At 47.5% G+C, this 21,767-nt stretch overlaps 1 protein-coding gene across 3 annotated transcripts in view; it reads right to left on the bottom strand.

Moving 5' to 3' along the window:
- Positions 1 to 861: 861 nt before the first annotated feature.
- Positions 862 to 21,767, bottom strand: part of LOC139279304 (lysophospholipid acyltransferase 2-like) — a 93,833-nt gene continuing 72,927 nt past the window's right edge. For 2 of the 3 annotated variants that reach the window (XM_070898430.1, XM_070898431.1), the window contains exons 8-13: positions 8,339 to 8,531; positions 6,513 to 6,616; positions 6,182 to 6,246; positions 5,172 to 5,304; positions 4,506 to 4,657; positions 863 to 2,698 (exon numbers count right to left, since the gene is read on the bottom strand). In XM_070898430.1, the coding sequence (XP_070754531.1) occupies positions 2,512 to 2,698; positions 4,506 to 4,657; positions 5,172 to 5,304; positions 6,182 to 6,246; positions 6,513 to 6,616; positions 8,339 to 8,531 (834 nt within the window). In that variant the 3' untranslated portion in view covers positions 863 to 2,511. Of the gene's footprint in view, positions 2,699 to 4,505; positions 4,658 to 5,171; positions 5,305 to 6,181; positions 6,247 to 6,512; positions 6,617 to 8,338; positions 8,532 to 21,767 lie in introns of all 3 variants that reach the window. The other variant, XM_070898432.1, reaches the window with a different exon arrangement.

Raw genomic sequence — 21,767 nt, 5'->3', positions numbered from 1 at the left:
CTATTTTACCCTAAATGTTAGATTCACAGATAAAACACAGTCATAGAGAACACTTTTTTTTTTTAAATACGCTTGCATTAAGATATTCCCAACAACACAACTTCCATGATGCTTTTGAATCCAATTCCAATGGCTTATCTCCAAATCCAGTTCAGATCCAAAGCTCAAATGATCAAACTGCAATGCTGGGTGGACAATAGTGACTCCGGCTCCAAGCCTGACGAGAACAGAGAATCAACTAAAATACAGAAATACCCGCAATATTGAACAGGCCGGGGGTCTTTTCTCTAGAACAGAGAAGATTGAGAGTCGATCTGATAGAGGTCTTTAAAATTATGAAGAGGTAGATACAGAGAGGATGTTTCCACTTGTTGGGGAGTATTAAGCTAGAGGCCATAAATATAGGATAGTCACTAATAAATCCAATAGGGAATTCAGGAGAAACTTCTTTACTCAGAGAGTGGTTAGAATGTGGAACTCGCTACCACAGGGAGTGGTTGAGACGAATAGCAGAGATACAGTGAAGGGGAAGCTAGATAAGCACATGAGGGAGAAAGGAATAGAAGGATTATGTTGATAGGATGAAGTACGGTGGGTGGAAGCTCGTGTGTGTGTGTGTACACTCTGTACCTCAGACACGCAACCAGTGACCCTGAGGTGAGCAGTGACGTGTGAAATCGGCCCTGCATATTTACCCTCACCCCTGCTCTGTTTGAAAGACAACTAACCTCCAGTTTAGCAGTGAGATCGCTGCTGGGAGATGGTATTAGTATTTAACACGAGTGTGAATTCCACAATCTCTCTTTCTCTTTTCACCCCCTCTCCACCCTCCCCAAAACCATCTCCAAGTCACTGGCCCTTAGAATCATACAGCACAGGATGAGGCCATTCTGCCCATCGTTCCTGTGCCGGCTCTTTGAAAGAGCTGTCCAATTAGTCCCACTCCCCTGCCCTTTCCCCTGCAAATTTTTATCCTGTTCAATTATATATTCAATTCCATTTTGCAAGTTACGATTGAATGTGCTTCCATCACTCTTTCAGGCAGCGCATTGTAGGTCATCATAACTTGCTTTGTAAAAAAATGTCCTCATCTTCCCTCTGGTTCTTTTGCCAATTATTTTAAATCTGTGTCCTCTGGTTACTGACCCTCCTGCCACTGGAAACCGTTTCTCTCTCTCCACCCTCTGAAAACCCCTTGTAATTTTGAACACTTCTATTAAATCTCTCCTGAGCCTTCCCTGCTCCAGTGTCTCCACATAACTGAAGACCCTCACTCCTGGCATCATTCTCGTAAATCTCCTCGGCACCTTCTCCAAAGCCTTGACATATTTCCTAAAGGGAGGTGCCCAGAATTGGTCAAAATACTCTAGCTCAGCCGACCCAGTGTTTTATACACGTTTAGCACAACTCCCTCATTTCTGTACTCTTATTGCAGGATGTGCAGTGCAAAGGTCAAGGGTGCTATACTATTTTTTTTAAATCTTAGCCTGATATCTATTTGAAGTGCAGCCTGGGTATGTAGTTTTTCCAGGAGGGGTGTGGAAAGCTGCCAAAGTACCTACAATATTAAAACTGACCGACGAGAGTCATATTTACAGGGAGGCAGGGAGGTAGTGAGAGGTTCGGGGGCGGGGGCGGGGGGGGGGGTTTAACGAGTGTGGGGGAGGGAGGGAGGGGGGAACCCGCACATGCCGGGTATGCGGAGGCCCTACGGAATTTAAGGGCAGGACAGCGTCACATTTTTTTTACTCCGTTTCCCGCCCGGCAGCCGGACGGATTGAGAGTTTAGCCGGCTGCCAAGCGGCAAAGCCAGCGGCAGAAGGTCACCAGCAACCGGGAAAGATCTGGGGTTGATGGGGGGGGGGGGTGTTGGGGGAGGTTGGCCGATCGCGTTGGCGGTTTGCTTGAGGAGCCGGTGGGGTGGGGATGCACCCTAGCTCCTCCCGGCCCACGAACAGCCAATTACCCCGCTGGATCCGGCTGCTCCCTTTAGCCGCCGGGTTGCCCCAACCCCGGAAAACCCGCGCAGGAGACCCCGATTTCAAATCGCAGCCGCAACATCAGGAAAGTAGCCCCATTTAAATCCGATAAAGACGGATCCACGTCTCCAGAGCGGATGACTTGGACAACCCCCGGTACGTATCGCAGTTAAAATGGACACCGGTGAGCGAGCACGGAAGTTTGGGGATCAGGCTTCGCGAATTTGACAATTTAATCTCCCTCCTCCCCACGACCCTCTCCCGCTCGTTATGGCAGGATGTGGTGGGAGGGGAGGGGGGGGCTGTGGTAGGGTTAAAGTCCCCCCCCCCCCACAAAAGGTTCAATTATTGCACACCTCCTCGTTGGTCTTTCATGAAAAAAACACTTTCTTCGGCTGATACTGAAATGAGGAGCAGCTTTTAAGAGTAAGGACGTTGGGGTTCCTTTAGCTGCTTTTCCTGAACAAGTTAAAATCGTTCATCAAACGTTCTGCTTCCTCCCCCGCTCAAGTTCGAGGTATCCCTCTCTCCACTAGTCAATCTTCATCCGATGGTTTTGGTTGCCATTCACAGATGCTCGACCATTCTGTTGACCATTGCAGTGGTGCATTGTCTCTGTTTGTTTGGTCACTTGGAGCTCCCTCGAAGTGCAGCTCGCTTTCTTCGGCAACACCAGGATGAGAACAACGGGGATGATATGAAAACTGAAGTACCAAGTCCTGAGGGGTCAAAATACAGAAACTGAATTTATAGAATCATTGGGCTGGATTTTCAGCGTTGATGTTTTTGGGGCGATAATGGCGACGGAGCAGAAAAGTTAGTGTCCGGGAATAGTTTGCGCCTCAGTCGGTAAGTTTGGGCAGTAGAGCCCTGCGTCAGGGGGCGCAGCGCTAAGGGACGCATTGTACACCTCTCTTGGGCGTTAGGATGGGAAACTCCCGAGCTAAAGAGCCGGGCCGGGAGCACTCCGAGAGACAGGGGGGGGGGGGGAATACCACAAAAACAATCCCAAAACATTGCCCACGCCACCACAACACAAATCGCAAAAAAAAATTAAAAGAAAAAACAAATCACACTTACCTCAGAAGTCCATTACTCACCTCTCTGCTGTCGGGATGGTTGGACCGCCCTGATTTCCCAGGCGGTCAGTGCGAGGCGCGCTTCGAGGCGTACGGGTCGGGCAAGGATCAAAGCTCGCGCCGGTGTCGCGACCAGGGGCGTTGCACACCGGGCCCAGCTCCTCTGGGCGGTGCTGCTCAGCGCCACCACTAAACCGGACCCGAGGATCACTGCGGGGCACTGGAGGCTGACCGCCCGGCCAGAACATCTCACCGCCGCCATTGCCGCCGCATCACGGCAAAAAACGGAGTGGAGACCCGAAAATCCAGCGCCTAGAATCTTACAGTACAGGAGGAGGCCATTCAGCCCACCGTGTTTGTGCCGGCTCTTTGAAAGAGCAATCCAATTAGTCCCACTGCCCCAGCTCTGTCCCCATAGCCCTGCAATATTTTCTCCTCTTCACGTATTTATCCAACTCCCTTTTGAAAACTCCTATTGAATTTGCTTCCACCGCCCTTTCAGGCAGTGCGTTCCAGGTCACAAGAACTTGCTGTGTTAAAAACAAAATCTCTCCATCTCACCTCTGACTCTTTTGCCACTTACCAGTTATGTGGAGAAGCTGGGGTTGTTCTCCTTGGAGCAGAGAAGGTTGAGAGGAGATTTGAGAGAGGTGATCAAAATCATGAGGGGCCTGGATAGAGTAGATAGAGAGAAACTGTTCCCATTGGCAGAAGGGTCGAGAACCAGAGGACACAGATTTAAAGTGTTTTGGCAGAAGAGCCAAAGGCAACAGGAGGAAAAACTTTTTTACACAGCGAGTGGTTAGGATCTGGAATGCACTGCCTGAAAGGGTGGTGGAGGCAGATTCAATTATGGTTTTCAAAAGGGAGTTGGATAAGTACCTGAAAGGGCGGGCGAGTGGGACTAGCTGAGGTGCTCTTGCAGAGAGCTGGTACAGACTCGACGGGCCGAATGTCCTTCATCCGTGCTGAACCATTCTATGATTCTACTTTAAAATTACAGCTAAAGAATCAAAGAAGGGGTATTCATTGACATCGGCTGGCTGGTCGACAGACAGATTGAGGCAGGTTGCTTGTCCTCGGGGTCATTTTTTAAATAGCCCAGTTGCAATTTTAAGATGCCCAGTGACCATTTGAAAAATGAAATCCAGAATGAAGTGTCTATAGGTTAACCAGGTAAAGCAATGACTTTCTATCACATCGTATGGGGGAAATCCTTTCTAATGGGCATCCATGTAGGGAAGATGAAGGGTGGAAGGACCTTTTATGGATAGCTGGGTTACATACCAGTGATCACAGATAGATGCACTCATTGCTAACTATTTTACCAGCTATAAATAACAGGGCCTTTAATTACCAGTATGACATTCTTCTGTGCCTGATATCAATGTGAGGAGCATAAATGGCAAATCACTTGGATCTACACCACTAGTTTGCATCTCCTTACCTGTAAAACTTGAGTGAAGGTCCCACAAACGGGAGAACGAATGGTGCCACGGTGTAACTCACCACCACCTGTGTGGTCGCCCACGTCACCACGTCGTAGAACACCTTGCGAGTTGGCGAAACTAGGAAATAGTGCCTCAAATTGTTTCGAACCTGCATTAAACCAAACACATGCACAAAAACAATTAAACTTGTTTCAGTGGTGAGTAAATGGAGCTAAGGTACAGATCTGCCGTGATCTAATTGAATGGCGGAACAGGATCGAGGGGTGAATGGCCTACTCTTGTTTCTATGTTCTGAGATCTCTGTACACCTCCAATTCTGGCCTCTTGCGTATCCCCGAAGTTCATCGCTCCACCATTGCCAGCCGTGCCATCAGTTGCCTCGGTCTCAAGCTCTGGAATTCCCTCCCCAAATCTCTCCATCTCTCTACCTCTAACTCCTCCTTTAAGATGTTTCTTAGAACCTTACTTCTTTGACCAAAGTTTTGGTCACCTGTCCTAATATCTCCTCACGTGGCTGAGTGTCAGATTCTGCGAGATAATCGCTCTTGTAAAGCGCCTTGGGACATTTTACTGGTGGAGCAGTCACACCACCAGGAATTTCAGGCTCTACATCTCTTTATGTCGAACGGAACACCAGATATAAACTCTGCAGGATTACTTACTGCTCTCGCTGCTAGTGTCATGAGCATGCCTGCGATGAAGGTGAAGTAATAGCCAGGGTAAACTCCGTGCCATACTGCGGATAGAAGGAACGTCAGCAACGTAGGACAGAATGGACATCGCTCATAGCAGACTCTAATGGGAGGCAACAGCAACATTTAGTAACATTTCGGGAGCGAAACTCCCCTGCTGTGCACCTGCCGTTCGCGCCTCCAGGGGGCACTAACGGGGCACGATGAAATCATCGGCGTGCGCGGCGACACCTTTTTGCCCCGCGGCAGAAATCGAACAGCGTCACGCGACGCTGCCGCGGGCGATGTCAGCGCCAGCATCGCGGGTCGCGAGCCGGGCTGCACTCTGCTCGTGGGGTGAAACTTAAAGGGGAGGAGCGCGGCGCCATTTTTTACATTTTTGCCGACTTATCGGTCAGGCTTTTCTCTGCCGATTTCGCGGGGTCCATGCCGCGATCGCGCAGCCCCCACACTCCGTTTCGGTGCCGGGCTGCAGCCACCGCACCCCACATCCCAAGTGACTGAGTGGAGGCCCATCAATACCCGTGCAGAGCTTGCAGCGTTTAACGGAAGGGCCCGTGGAATGCGTCAGTGCTCTCAAATGGAGCGGGATTGTGCTCCGCTTCCTGTCAGGGGCTATAAGCCCAATTTCGCTTCCAGGACGGGACGTCTGCACCGGGTGACGAATGTCCGGCCTCGGAAAGGTTACCGCCCCCAATCGTGCTTGTGCCGGCACTTTGAAAGAGCTAATACAACTAACCCCACTTCCTTGCTCTTTTCCCATTGCACTGTAAAAAAAAAAAAAATTCCCTTCAAGTATTTATCCAATTCCCTTTTGAATGTTATTATTGAATCGCCTTCCAGACAGTGCATTCCAGACCACAAGAACTCGCTGTGTTTAAAAAAAAAATCCATATACCCCTCACCCACCTAGGACAATATAGAACATGGACTAAGGCAGACTGTGAGCCAGCGCTATGCTGTAGTGCAGAAATACCTACTCTTTGAGCCAGAGAGCAGTCTGTATGTTCCAATTGTCAATAAACATCTTCATGCTCGTTGCAAACTGAAAAATAAAAGCAGCAACAAATTACAGTCCATCTTTTTTGTGTATGTGTGCGTGTAGATGTGTGTGTGTAGGTGTGTATGTATGTGTGTAGATGTGTGTGTGTGTGTGTGTGTGTGTGCGCGTGTGCGTGTGTGTAGGTGTGTGTGTGTGTGCATGTGCGTGTGTAGATATGTGTAGATGTGTGCGCATGTAGGGGTGTCTGTATGTGTGTGTCTGTATGTGTGTTTCTGTGCGTGGTGCGTGTGTAAATATTCAATTCTTACCTCGACCTTGATGATGTTGAGATTGGAGAACAGGTCCCATCGAGGTTTGCCACAACTGTCGTACCCAGCGAATCCAAACCCTGCGGCATTATTGACAGCATCGGCTGTGTACAAAACAAACACAAATACTGCCGCCAATCCTGTGCCCACAGGCCAGGGCCTGGAGTCAGGATACACATCCTGCTAATTATAATGACATCAAAACCATTCGTCAAATTGGGTGTGAGATGTGGCTCAGTGGGCAGCACTCTCGCCTTCTGAGTTAGAAGGCTGTGGGTTCAAGCCCCACTCCAGAGACTTGAACATAAAACTAGGCTCACACACTAGTGCAGTACTGAGGAAGTGCTGTACTGTCAGCTGCCGCCTTATTAAAACTGAGGCCCTGTCTGCCCTCTCAGGTGGACGTAAAGGAAATCACAGCACTATTTTGAAGAAGAGCATTGGAGTTCACCCCAGTGTCATGGTGAATATTTATCGCTCACTATCACATTGCTGTTTGTGGGAGCTTGCTGCATGCATTTGGCTGACACATTCCCTTCCTTATGGCTTTGCTGAGGCATATTGCCAATCCATGATGAACTGTGAGGCATTGAGTCAAGGATGCCCAACACAGCTCACTTCAGCCTCTGGAGAGAACAAACCTTCTGGCCATTCACCTGGGAGGGGAGCGGGGAAGTTTGATTTCAGATCCCGGAGGTGAAAGGAGCACCCATGCACATAACATGAGAACATTAGAACATAAGAAATAGGAGCAGGAGTCGGCCATTCGGCCCCTCGAGCCTGCTCCACCATTCAATAAGATCATGGTTGATTTTCTCCCTCAACTCCACTGTCTTGCACTCTCCCCATATCCCTTGATTCCTTTAATGTTCAAAAATCTATTGATCTCTGTCTTGAATATACTCAAAGACTGAGCCTCAACATCCCACTGGGGGAGGGAATTCCAAAGATTCACCACCCTCCGTGTGAAGAAGTTTCTCCTCATCTCACAATCCTAAATGGCCGACCCCGTATTCTGAGACTGTGACCCCTGGTTCTAGACTCCTCAGCCGGGGGAAAACATCCTCCCTGCATCTACCCTGTCAAGCCCTGTAAGAATTCTGTATGTTTCAATGAGATTACCTCTCATTCTTCTGGCATAACAGCTGTGCTGTGAGATTGCACGTGCTTGCAAGTTCAGGCGCGTGTTTGAAGGGCCCCACAGGCGCTCTGATCACGTGTCGGGAGGATGGCGCGGGGTCGCGGGGCCAGGGAGGGGAATCGGCTTGGCTGGCAGGGAGCGTTCAGCGCAAAGTGAGTGAAAGCTGTGGGCCTCTGCAAGGAGGTGGGCCCAGCAATTGAGAATGATTCACAAAGACTGAATCAGTGTCGGCTTTATAAAGAGGAGCAGGCTTAAAATTACCTCGGGTCACGGACTCCCGACAAGGTCTCTACCAACCCTGGGGACCCCAGTTTGAGCACCACTAAATGAGATCACTTTTTGACCTTGTACAATCGAGGGAATGCAAGCCTCGTCAATGTAAACTGTCCTCATATTTGATCCCTTTTAGCCCCGGTATCATTTTGGTGCATCTGCATTTCATGATCCAATTGAAGGCAAATATCCCCTTCCTGAGGTGCAGTGCGCAGAACTGAACGCATTGCTCGAAATGGAGCCTCTGTACACAGCTGTAGTACAGCTTCCAGCCCTTTGGATTCCAGCTTCCTTGAGATGAAGGCTAATATTCCATTAACCTTTCAAATTATTTTTTGTACCGGTCCACTAGCTGTTAGTGATTTCTGTACCGCTAATCTGCTGCATGTATTCGGTCTAATACTGTGCTTACCAATAGTCCAGGCAAAATAATACTTGGGTCTGCAGGCCAGGAGGGAAACGTAGAGGTAGAGCAGGCGCACAGGGATCGATCCGGTGGTAGTAAAGGTGTCGTCTGTGTTGTAGGAGATGGGAAATTCTTCCAACAGCGACAGATGCATTATCACACACACGGTACAGATCAGCATCTTACATCCCACAGCGCCCTGCAGAAAGAATCGATTTAACCCCAGTCAATGAACAGGTTCCATAGCAATAGATGATTCACCCTCCGTGGCGCAAAATCTCCGGTACACGAGTGCATTGATCCTTCCCAAGCCCCACCCCCCTTTCCCCAAATGCACATTCCTGACCAGGTCCTTATGCTCATAAACTTGATTTGTTTCAAGAACAACACAATCTGACAAAAGAACCAGAGAGGGAAGAGAGATGAGGAGAATTTATTATTTTTAAATGGGGTGAGTTGTGATCTGGAACGCTCTGCCTGAAAGGGTGGTGGAAGCAGATTCAATAATAACTTTCAAAAGGTCATGGGATAAATACTTGAGAAGGAAATATTTGCAGGGCAATGGAGAAAGGGCAGGGGGAGTGGGAGCTGCGATTGCTACCAAGGCTGATGACACCAATTGGTTGTGGATACTGGGGGTTCATTGAAGTTTTAAAGACTGAGACTTTTTGTTAGGTAAGGGTAATGAGGGATATGAATCAAAGGTGGTGAAATGGGGTTATGGTACAGTTCAGCCATGATTTGCTGGACTGGCAGTACAGGCTTAAGGGGCTGAATAACCTACTCTTATCCTTGGATCCTATTTATTCAACAAGGTGGATGCAGAGAGGATATTTCCACTCATAGGGGAAACTAAAACTAGGGGACATAGTCTTAGAATAAGGGGCCGCCCATTTAAAAATGAGATGAGGAGGAATTCCTTCTCGCAGAGGGTTATAAATGTATGGAATTCTCTACCCCAGAGAGCTGTGGAGGCTGGGTCATTGAATATATTTAAGGCGGAGATAGACAGATTTTTGAACAATTAGGGAGTCGAGGGTTATGGGGAGCGGGCGAGGAAGTGAAGCTGAGTCCATGATCAGATCAACCATGATCTTATTGAATGGCGGAGCAGGCTCAAAGGGCCAAATGGCATACTTCTCCTATTTCTTATGTTATGTTCTTATATAATGATCGCTGCAGTACAGAACTAAAAAAAAAACGAACTTGAATTAAAAAGCACCTTTCATAACCTCAGAATGTCTTAAAGCACTTTACAGTTAATGAAGTACTTTTTTTGAACTGTAGTCACCGTTGTAATGTAGGAAATGCAGCAGCAAATTGCGCACAGCAAGCTGCCACAAACATCAATGAGATATTGACCAGATAATCTGTTTTAGTGATGTTGATTGAGGGATAAATATTGGCCAGGACACCGGGACGGGGAGAACTCGCCTGCTCTTCTTCGAAATAATGGCGTGGGATCTTTTACATCCACCTGAGAGGCAGATAGGGGCCTGGTTTAATGTGTCATCCAACAGACGGTATCTCTGGCAGTGCAGCACTCCCTCAGTACTTCACTGGGAGTGTCAGCCTAGAAGTTGACCCATGATTTTCTGACTGAAAAGCGAGTGTTCTACCCACTGAGGAAGAAAGAAAGATTTGCATCTATATAGCGCCTTTCGTGACCACCAGATGTCTCAAAGTGCTTTACAGCCAATTAAGTACTTTCGGAGTGCAGTTACTGTTGTAATGTGGGAAACGCGGCAGCCAATTTGTACACAGCAAGCTCCCACAAATAGCAATGTGATAATGACCAGATAATCTGGGTTTTTTTGTTATGTTGATCGAGGGATAAATATTGGCCAGGACACCAGGGATAACTCCCCTGCTCTTCTTCAAAATAGAAACATAGAAACATAGAAAATAGGTGCAGGAGTAGGCCATTTGGCCCTTCGAGCCTGCACCGCCATTCAATGAGTTCATGGCTGAACATGCAACCTCAGTACCCCATTCCTGCTTTCTCGCCATACCCCTTGATCCCCCTAGTAGTAAGGACTTCATCTAACTCCTTTTTGAATATATTTAGTGAATTGGCATCAACAACTTTCTGTGGTAGAGAATTCCACAGGTTCACCACTCTCTGGGTGAAGACGTTTCTCCTCATCTCGGTCCTAAATGGCTTACCCCTTATCCTTAGACTGTGACCCCTGGTTCTGGACTTCCCCAACATTGTGAACATTCTTCCTGCATCTAACCTGTCGAAACCCATCAGAATTTTAAACGTTTCTATGAGATCCCCTCTCATTCTTCTGAACTCCAGTGAATACAAGCCCAGTTGATCCAGTCTTTCTTGATATGTCAGTCCAGCCATCCTGGGAATCAGTCTGATGAACCTTTGCTGCACTCCCTCAATAGCAAGAATGTCCATCCCCAAGTTAGGAGACCAAAACTGTACACAATACTCCAGGTGTGGCCTCACCAAGGTCCTGTACAACTGTAGCAACACCTCCCTGCCCCTGTACTCAAATCCCCTTGCTATGAAGGCCAACATGCCATTTGCTTTCTTAACCGCCTGCTGTACCTGCATGCCAACCTTCAATGACTGATGTACCATGACACCCAGGTCTCGTTGCATCACCCCTTTTCCTAATCTGTCACCATGCAGATAATAGTCTGTCTCTCTGTTTTTACCACCAAAGTGGATAACCTCACATTTATCCACATTATACTTCATCTGCCATGCATTTGCCCACTCACCTAACCAAGTCACTCTGCTGCCTCATAGCATCCTCCTCGCAGCTCACACTGCCACCCAACTTAGTGTCATCCGTAAATTTGGAGATACTACATTTAATCCCCTCGTCCAAATCATTAATGTACAATGCAAACAGCTGGGGCCCCAGCACAGAACCTAGCGGTACCCCACTAGTCACTGCCTGCCATTCTGAAAAGTACCCATTTACTCCTACTCTTTGCTTCCTGTCAGACACCAGTTCTCAATCCATGTCAGCACACTACCCCCAATCCCAGGTGCTTTAACTTTGCACATTAATCCCTTGTGTGGGATCTTGTCGAAAGCCTTCTGAAAGTCAAAATATACCACATCAGCTGGTCTCCCTTGTCCACTCTACTGGAAACATCCTCAAAAAATTCCAGAAGATTTGTCAAGCATGATTTCCCTTTCACAAATCCATGCTGACTTGGACCTATCATGTCACCTCTTTCCAAATGCGCTGCTATGACATCCTTAATAATTGATTCCATCATTTTACCCACTACTGATGTCAGGCTGACCGGTCTATAATTCCCTGTTTTCTCTCTCCCTCCTTTTTTAAAAAGTGGGGTTACATTGGCTACCCTCCACTCGATAGGAACAGATCCAGAGTCAATGGAATGTTGGAAAATGACTGTCAATGCATCCGCTATTTCCAAGGCCACCTCCTTAAGTACTCTGGGATGCAGTCCATCAGGCCCTGGGGATTTATCGGCCTTCAATCCCATCAATTTCCCCAACACAATTTCCCAACTGGGGAAATTCAGTCTGGTGAACCTTCGCTGCACTCCTTCAATAGCATGAACGTCCTTCCTCAGACTAGGAGGCCAAAACTGAACACAATATTCCAGGTGAGGCCTCACTAAGGCCCTGTACAACTGCAATAAGATCTCCCTGCTTCTACTATATTCAAATCCCCTAGCTATGAAGGCCAACATACCATTTGTCTTCTTCATCGCCTGCTGCATCTGCGTGCCCACTTTCAGTGACTGATGAACCATGACACCCAGGTCTCGTTGCACCTCCCCTTTTCCTAGTCTGCCGCCATTCAGATAATATTCTGCCTTCGTGTTCTTGCCCCCAAAATGGATAACCTCACATTTATCAACATTATATTGCATCTGCCATGCATTTGCCCACTCATCTAACCTGTCCAAGTCACCCTGCAGCCTCTTAGCATCCTCCTCACAGCTCACACCACCACCCAGTTTAGTGTCATCTGCAAACTTGGCGATATTACACTCTATTGCTTCATCCAAATCGTTAATGTATATTGTAAAGAGCTGGGGTCCCAGCACTGAGCCCTGCGGCACTCCACTAGTCACTACCTGCCATTCTGAAAAGGACCAGTTTATCCCGACCCTCTGCTTCCTGTCTGTCAACCAGTTCTCTATCCACGTCAGTACATTACTCCCAATACCATGTGCTTTGACTTTGCACAACAATCTCTTGTGCGGGACCTTGTCAAAAGCTTTTGAAAGTCCAAATACACCACATCCACTGGTTCTCCCTTGTCCACTCTGCTAGTTACATCCTCAAAAAATTCCAGAAGATTCGTCAAGCATGATTTCCCTTTCATAAATCCATGCTGACTTGATCCGATCCTGTCACTGCTTTCCAAATGCACTGCTATTTCGTCCTTCATGATCGATTCCAACATTTTCCCCACTGATGTCAAGCTAACCGGTCTATAATTACCCATTTTCTCTCTCCCTCTTTTTTAAAAAGTGGTGTTACATTAGCTACCCTCCAGTCCATAGGAACTGATCCAGAGTCGATAGACTGTTGGAAAATGATCACCAATGCATCCACTATTTCTAGGGACACTTCCTTGAGCACTCTGGGATGCAGACTGTCAGGCCCCAGGGATTTATCGGCCTTCAATCCCATCAATTTCCCTAACACAATTTCCTGCCTAATAAGGATATCCTTCAGTTCCTCCTTCTCACTAGACCCACTGTCCCCTAGTACCTTCGGAAGGTTATTTGTATCTTCCTTTGTGAAGACAGAAGCGAAGTATTGGTTCAATAGTGTCATGGGATCTTCCATGCCCACTTGCGAGAGCAGTTGGAACCTCTGTTCCGTCTCATCCGAAAGACGGCACCTCTGACAGTGCAGCACTCCCTCAGGACTGCACTGGAGTGTCAGACTAGATTTTTTATGCTCAAGTCCCTGGAGTGGGCCTTGAACCCACAACCTTCTGACGCAGAGGCGAGTGTGCTATCCACTGAGCCACGGCTGATAGCTAAAGTGAATCACTGTTAAAAGTAAACAGTTCCAGTAAAGAGGACTTAACTTCAGAGACACCCAGTTACAGAAGTGAGATTATTTGTTAAATTTTAATACTAAACTCTGCAAGGTGTCTCCTATCACTTGGCAACAAACCATCACCACACATGCAAGAGGGTGCAGTGAGCAAAGACACCACAATGTGGAGCTCTTTACAAAGACAAGAGCTTCGGCATCAGTCTCACACTGAATAATGTATTCCGCCTCAACCAACAGCAGGAACTACTTTCAAAAGGTCAGTATTCATGTGCAAATGTAATGCAGTTCAGACATATCGCGCAGCAGTTGTGGAAAGCTGATACAGCGCCACTATTCTGACAGAACTACTGTAGGAAAATCAAACATTTTGCCAGCTGGGTTTGGAAGAAGGACATTCTAACCGTTTTGAGATCATCTTTTGCCCAATTTCATCTGTACCGTCTCCCCTTGGCTGTTACTAAGAGGAATCCAGAGTCAAGGCAATGTGCTCTTGCTATTGATCAGTGTGTAACAAATACTTCCCAGTGCCTGTCCTGAACTTGCCCGTCACAGACGGTCCTGATAATTTAGCAGATCCTGATTCGGGTTTATTTTCTTTATCCCATTGAGTATTTGCTTACAAGCCAACATCACTAACAACAACAACAACAACCTGTATTTATATAGCGCCTTTAATGCAGTAAAACGTACCAAAGCGCTTCACAGGAGTATTATAAGACAAAAAAATTGACACAGAGCCACATAAGGAGAAATTAGAGCAAGTGACCAAAAGCTGGGTCAAAGAGATAGATCTTAAAGAGCATCTCCAAGGAGGAAAGAGAGGTAGCGAGGCAGAGAGGTTTAGGCAGGGAGTTCCAGAGCTTGGGGCCTAGGCAACAGAAGACACGGCCACCGATTTTTGAGTGATTGTAATCAAGGATTCTCAAGAGGGCAGAATTAGAGGAGGGGGGCTTGTAGGACTGGAGGAGATTACCGAGATAGAGAGGGGCGAGGCCATGGATAGATTTGAAAACAAGGATGAAAATTTTGAAATGGAGAAATCAGAGGATCCGGTCATTATCTCATTACTGTTTGAGAGATCAAGCTGTGCACAAATTGACTGCCGCGTTTCCCACGTTACAACAGTGACGGTCACGTTGAAAGTACGTCATTGGCTGTAAAGCACTTTGTGGTGATGTCATGAAAGGTGTTACAGAAACACCTGTTTGTTCTTTCTTTCTCTCTGAAGATGAGAAGGATTTGCTGATAGGGTTAGATGAGGAGGAGGAGGCTGGTGTGGAGCATAAACACCGGCATAGATCAGTTGGGCCGAATGGCCTGTTTCTGTGTTGCAGACTCAACGCAAGTATTTTTATACTTCTCGTCTATTCCTTACTTTGGGCAGACCTTTACTCTCGCCTTCTGTTTCTTTCACCTTTAGGCTTACATAATTTCATATTGCCTTCCCCCGTCCTGCCGTCTTATTAGTTTAAAGCTCCATCCACAGCACAATTTACCCTTTCCGCTCGGACACGGGTCCCAGTCCGATTCAGAGGGAGCCCGCCCCAGCGGAAAAGCTCCTCCTGTCCCAGGACTGGTGCCAGTATCCCAGGAAATGGAACTCTCTCCTTCCCACACCAGTCTTCCACCTTCCTGATCTGCTTATCTCCACGCCAATTAGCACGCGGCTCGGGTAGTAATCCTGAGATTACCACCCGCGAACTTACATATTTACTGTATCAGGGAACCACATGCATCATTCTGAGGGAGGACAATGTAACCTTTAAACCTCACATTATCTTGTGGGCAAACAATGAGATTGAAGGTCGGTCGATCCCTCCTCCCTCTTCTAGATCTTACTTTGAGCCCAGATTAACCATTTTGTACTTTGGCCTCTTCCTCTAAAATTATATATATTTTACAAATCTGTCACTCCTCCATTGATAGCAAGGACTGTGTTACCACAAGTGATCTCAGCCATCAGGATGCGTTGGGGAGAGATTTTGAAGTTACGCCCAAACATTCGCCCCAAAAAATAACTAATTAAAAAAGGCTACAGCAGCTGTTCCGTTGGGACGGGCTCCACTTAGACCGCGCTGGGACTAGGGTCCTGGCGAATCAAATAACTAGGGCTGTAGAGAGGGCTTTAAACTAATTAGTGGGGGGAGGATTTAAAAAGTGAAAGAATAAGGAGAAGGCAATAGAGCAAGGTAGCATTGGGGGGAATTGAAAACCAGAGCGTGCCAGGAAGGGACAGAATGTATAAATATAAAGGTGAATCAGAAAATGGAGATAAAACAGGAAAAAATGGTAAAAAAAAACAAATTTAAAAGCTCTTTATCTAAATGCACGTAGCATTTGTAACAAAATAGGTGAATTAATGACACAAATAGATACAAATGGGTATGATCTGAGAGGCATTACAGAGACATGGTTGCAAAGTGACCAAGGCTGGGAATTAAATATTCAGGGGTATTTGACAATTCGGGAGGACAGACAGAAAGGAAAAGGAGGTGGGGTAGCACTGTGAATAAAAGATGAGATCAGTGCATTAGTGAGAAACGATACTGGCTCAGAACATCAAGATGTTGAATCAGTTTGGGTGGAGATAAGGAATAATAAGGGGGGAAAGTCACTGGTAGGCGTAGTCTATAGACCCCCTAACAGTGGCTACACTGTTGGACGGAGTATAAATCAAGAAATAATGGAGGCTTGTAAAAAAGGAACAGCAATAATCATGGGCGATTTTAACCTTCATATTGGTTGGACAAAGCAAATTGGCCAGGGTAGCCTTGAGGAAGAGTTCATAGAGTGTATCCGGGATAATTACCTTGAACAGTATGTTGCGGAACCAACCAGGGAGCAGGCTATCTTAGATCTGGCACTGTGTAATGAGACAGGATTAATAAATGATCTCCTAGTAAAGGAACCTCTAGGAATGAGTGACCATAACATGGTTGAATTTCAAATTCAGTTGGACGGTGAGCAAGTTGGATCTCAAGCCAGTGTCCAAAGCTTAAATAAAGGAAACTACAAAGGTATGAAGGCAGAGTTGGCTAAAGTGGACTGGGAAAATAGATTAAAATATGGGACAGTTGATGAGCAGATATTTAAGGAGATATTTCATAACGCAAAACAAAGATATATCCCAATGAGAAGGAAAGATTGTAAGAGAAGGGATAACCATCTGTGGCTAACTAGGGAAATAAGGGATGGTATCAAATTGAAAACAAGGGCGTACAATGTGGCCAAGACTAGTGGGAGGCCAGAGGATTGTGAAACTTTTAAAAGCCAGCAAAGAACGACTAAAAAAAGGATAAAGAGAGGGAAGATAGATTATGAAAGTAAATTAGCACAGAATATAAAAACAGATAGTAAGAGTTTCTACAGGTACATAAAAAAGGAAAAAAGAGTGGCTAAAGTAAATGTTGGTCCCCTAGAGGATGAGATTGGGGAATTAATAATGGAGAACAGGGAAATGGCAGAGATGTTGAACAAATATTTTGTATCGGTCTTCACAGGAGAAGACACTAAAAACATCCCAATAGTGGATAATCAAGGGGCTTTAGGGAGGGAGGAAATTAACACAATCACTATAACTAAAGAAGTAGTACTCGGTAAAATAATGGGACTAAAGGCCGACAAGTCCCCAGGACCTGATGGCTTACATCCTAGGGTCTTAAAAGAAGTGGCTGCAGAGATAGTGGATGCATTGTTTGTAATCTACCAAAATTCCCTGGATTCTGGGGCGGTCCCAGCCGATTGGAAAACCTCAAATGTAATTCCCCTATTTAAAAAAGGAGGCAGACAAAAAGCAGGAAACTATAGACCAGTTAGCCTAACATCTGTCATTGGGAAAATGCTGGAGTCCATTATTAAGGAAGCAGTAGCAGGACATTTGGAAAAGCATAATTCAATCAAGCAGTCAGCATGGCTTTATGAAAAGGAAATCATGTTTGACAAATTTGCTGGAGTTCTTAGGATGTAATGAGTAGGCTGGATAAGGGGGAACCAGTGGATGTGGTGTATTTGGATTTCCAGAAGGCATTCGATAAGGTGCCACATAGAAGGTTACTGCACAAGATAAAAGTTCACGGGGTTGGGGGCAATATATTAGCATGGATAGAGGATTGGCTGATTAGCAGAAAATCGAGAGGTTGGGATAAATGGGTCATTCCTGGGTTGGCAAACAGTAGCCAGTGGGGTGCTGCAGGGATTGGTGCTGAGCCTCAACTACTTACAATCTATATTAATGACTTGGATGAAGGGACCTGTTGTGTATCTGTAAAACACGCACTCCCATGTTCCACCACCAGGGAGCGCATCCCCTGAAGTCCCAAGGGATCCCAGCATCTCTTGGGAGCACTGTATTTAAGCCGGCCCCTAAGGCCTGTTCCTCACTCTGGAGTGTCTTAATAAAGACTGAGGTCACTGTTACTTTAACCTCCCCGTGTGCAGTCTCATCTGTGTTAGGAACACAACAACTGGCGACAAGTATACGAATCCAACGCAAAGATGCAGCAAACTGTGGGTATCCTGGAGAAGTTCTCGGAGGGTGAGGACTGGGAAGCCTATGTCGAATGGCTAAACCAGTACTTTGCAGCCAACGAGCTGGACGGAGAAGGAAGTGCTGCAAAAACGAGAGCGGTCTTCCTCATGGTCTGCGGGGCACCGACCTACAGCCTCATGAAGAATCTTCTGGCTACGGTGAAACCCACAGATAAGTCGTATGAGGAGCTGTGTACACTGGTTCGGGAGCATCTTAACCCGAGGGAGAGTGTGTTGATGGTGAGGTATCAGTTCTACATGTGCCAGCGATCTGAAGGTCAGGAAGTGGCGATCTACGTCGCCGAGCTAAGGCAACTTGCAGGACAATGAGAGTTTGATGGCTACCTGGAACAGATGCTCAGAGACTTTTTTGTACTGGGCATTGGCCACGGGACCATCCTACGAAAACTTTTGACTGTAGAGACACCGACCCTCAGTAAGGCCATTGCGATAGCACAGGCTTTTATGTCCACCAATGATAACACCAAACAAATCTCTCAGCACACAAGTGCTAGCAATGTTCATAAATTAATTGGAACTGTGTTTGCGAGCAGAAATGTACAGGGCAGAAACCACTAGTCTGCAACTGCCAGCAGCCCTCAGGTGACCCAGATGACTCAGAGTCTGCAACAAAGCATGAATTTAAGGCAATTCACATCTTATTGACGTTGTGGAGGCTTCCATTCAGCCTATTCACGTCGCTTCAAAGGGCATGTTTGCAAGAGCTGTGGAACAATGGGGCACCTCCAACGAGCAACCGCCTCGTGGCAGAGGAAGATTGGTCCATGGTGGATCAAAGCAATTTCGAGCCTGAGAGAGAGGAGGCAGAAGCTGAAGTACATGGGGTGCACACATTTTCGACAAAATGTCCACCTATAATGCTAAATGTAAAATTGAATGGCTTACCCGTAGCCATGGAACTGGACACTGGTGCTGGCCAATCCATCATCAGTACAAAGATGTTTGAGAGACTGTGGTGCAACAAGGCACTCAGATCAGCTCTGAGCCCCATCCACACGAAACTGAGAACGTACACCAAAGAGCTCATCACTGTCCTGGGCAGCGCCATGGTCAAGGTCACCTACGAGGGCACGGTGCATGAACTTCCCCTCTGGATTGTCCCGGGCCATGGCCCCACACTGCTTGGAAGGAGCTGGCTGGGCAAAATCCACTGGAACTGGGATGACATCCGAGCGCTATCACATGTCGATGAGGCCTCATGTGCCCAGGTTCTTAACAATTTCCTTCCCTTTTTGAGCCAGGCATTGGAAACTTTTCCGGGGTGAAGGTGTGGATCCACTTGGTCCCAGAGGCACGACCCATTCACCACAAGGTGCGAGCGGTACCTCACATGTTGAGGGAGAGAGTGGATATCGAGCTGGACAGGCTGCAACACGAAGGCATCATCTCCCCAGTGGCATTCAGAGAGTGGGCCAGCCCGATTGTTCCAGTACTCAAAAGTGATGGTACGGTCAGGATTTGCAGCGATTATAAAGTAACTTATTAATCGTTTCTCACTACAGGACCAATACTCGCTACCTAAGGCAGACGACCTATTTGCGACGCTGGCAGGAGGCAAGACGTTCACCAAGCTCGACCTGACTTCGGCCGACATGACGCAGGAGCTGGAGAAGTCTTCGAAGAGCCTCACCTGCATCAACACGCACAAGGGACTGTTCATCTACAGCAGATGCCCATTTGGAATTCGGTCAGCTGCAGCGATCTTTCAGAGAAAGATGGAGAGCCTACTCAAGTCGGTACAACACACGGTAGTTTTTCAGGACGATATATTGGTCACGGGTCGGGACACCGTCGAGCACCTACAAAACCTGGAGGAGGTCCTCCAGCAACTGGATCGCGTAGGGTTGCGACTGAAGAGGTCAAAATGCATCTTCATGGCAACAGAAGTGGAGTTTTTGGGGAAAAAGCTCGTAGCGGACCGCATTCGGCCCACAGACACCAACACAGAGGCTATCAGGAACGCACCCAGGCCACAGAACATCACGGTGCTGCGGTCGTTCCTGGGACTCCTCAACTATTTTGGTAACTTCCTACCGCACCCTCTTAGAGCCCCTACATGTGTTATTGCGTAAAGGTGAGAACTGGGTATGGGGAAAAAAAACAAGTAATTGCTTTTGAGAAAGCCAGAAACATTTTATGCTCCAACAAGCTGCTTGTATTGTATAACCCGTGTAAAAGACCTGTGCAAGCATGTGATGCGTCGTCGTACAGAGTCGGGTGTGTATTGCAACAAGCCAAAATTGTGGGGAAGTTGCAAGCTCCTCCAGGAGCTTGTCTAAGGCCGAGAGAGCCTACAGTATGATTGAGAAAGAGGCATTAGCGTGTGCGTTCGGGGAAAAGAAAATGCATCAGTACCTGTTTGGCCTCAAATTTGAGCTGGAAACCGATCACAAGCCCCTCATATCCCTGTTCGCTGAAAACAAGGGGATAAATACTAATGCCTCAGCCCGCATACAAAGGTGGACACTTGCGCTATCAGCGTATAACTATACCATCCGCCACAGGCCAGGCACTGAGAACTGTGCGGATGCTCTCAGTTGGCTACCATTGCCCACCACGGGGGTGGAAATGGCGCAGCCCGCAGACTTGTTGATGGTCATGGAAGCATTTGAAAATGATAAATCACCTGTCACGGCCCACCAGATCAGGACTTGGACCAGCCAAGATCCTCTGCTGTCCCAAGTAAAAAACTGTGTACTGCATGGGAGCTGGCCAACATCCCCGTTGAAATGCAAGAGCTAATCAAGCCGTTCCAGCGGCGAAAGGACGAGCTGTCCGTTCAGGCAGACTGCCTGTTGTGGGGTAACTGCGTAGTGCTACCCAAAAAGGGCAGGGAAACGTTCATCTCGGATCTCCACAGCACACATCTGGGTATAGTAATGATGAAAGCGATAACCAGATCCCACGTGTGGTGGCCCGGTATCGACTCTGACTTAGAGTCCTGTGTACGGCAATGCAGCGTGTGTGCTCAGTTGAGCAACGCGCCCAGAGAGGCACCACTAAGTTTGTGGTCCTGGCCCTCCAGACCATGGTCGAGGATCCATGTCGACTATGCGGGCCCGTTTCTCGGTAAAATGTTCCTGGTGGTGGTGGATGCTTTTTCAAAATGGATTGAATGTGAAATAATGTTCCATTGAAAGCCTGAGGGCCATGTTTGCCACCCACGGCTTGCCTGACATACTGGTCAGTGACAACGGGCCATGTTTCACCAGTGCCGAATTTAAAGAATTCATGACCCGCAATGGGATCAAACATGTCACCTCGGCCCCGTTTAAACCATCCTCCAATGGGCAGGCAGAGCGGGCAGTACAAACAAACAGAGCCTTAAAAGAGTCACAGAAGGCTCACTCCAAACCCGCCTGTCCCGAGTACTGCTCAGCTAGCACACGAGACCCCACTCGCTCACAGAGGTGCCCCCGGATGATCTACTCATGTAAAGGACACTTAAAATCAGACTCTCGCAGGTTCACCCCAACCTGCATGATCAGGTACAGCGCAGGCGGCAGGAACAAAATGTAAACGATGGTCGCGCCACTGTGTCACGGGTAATTGATCTGAATGACCCTGTGTATGTGTATGGTGGATCGCGGGCACGGTGATAGCTAAAGAAGGGAGTAGGGTGTTTGTAGTCAAACTAGACAATAGACAAATTTGCAGAAAGTACCTGGACCATACGAGGCTGCGGTTCACAGACTGCCCTGAACAACCCACAGCAGAAACCACCTTTTTCGGGCCCACAACACACACCCAAAGGATCAACGACACCACCCCGGACCAGGAAATTGAACCCATCATGCCCAACAGCCCAGCAAGGCCAGGCTCACCCAGCAGCCCTGCAGGGCCAACAACACATCAGCCCAGCGA

The sequence above is a fragment of the Pristiophorus japonicus genome, chromosome 14 (assembly GCF_044704955.1).
Source record: "Pristiophorus japonicus isolate sPriJap1 chromosome 14, sPriJap1.hap1, whole genome shotgun sequence".
NCBI lineage: Eukaryota > Metazoa > Chordata > Chondrichthyes > Pristiophoridae > Pristiophorus > Pristiophorus japonicus.
The sequence above is the reverse complement of the archived record's forward strand: the minus strand, read 5'-3'. Positions and strand labels throughout refer to the sequence as shown.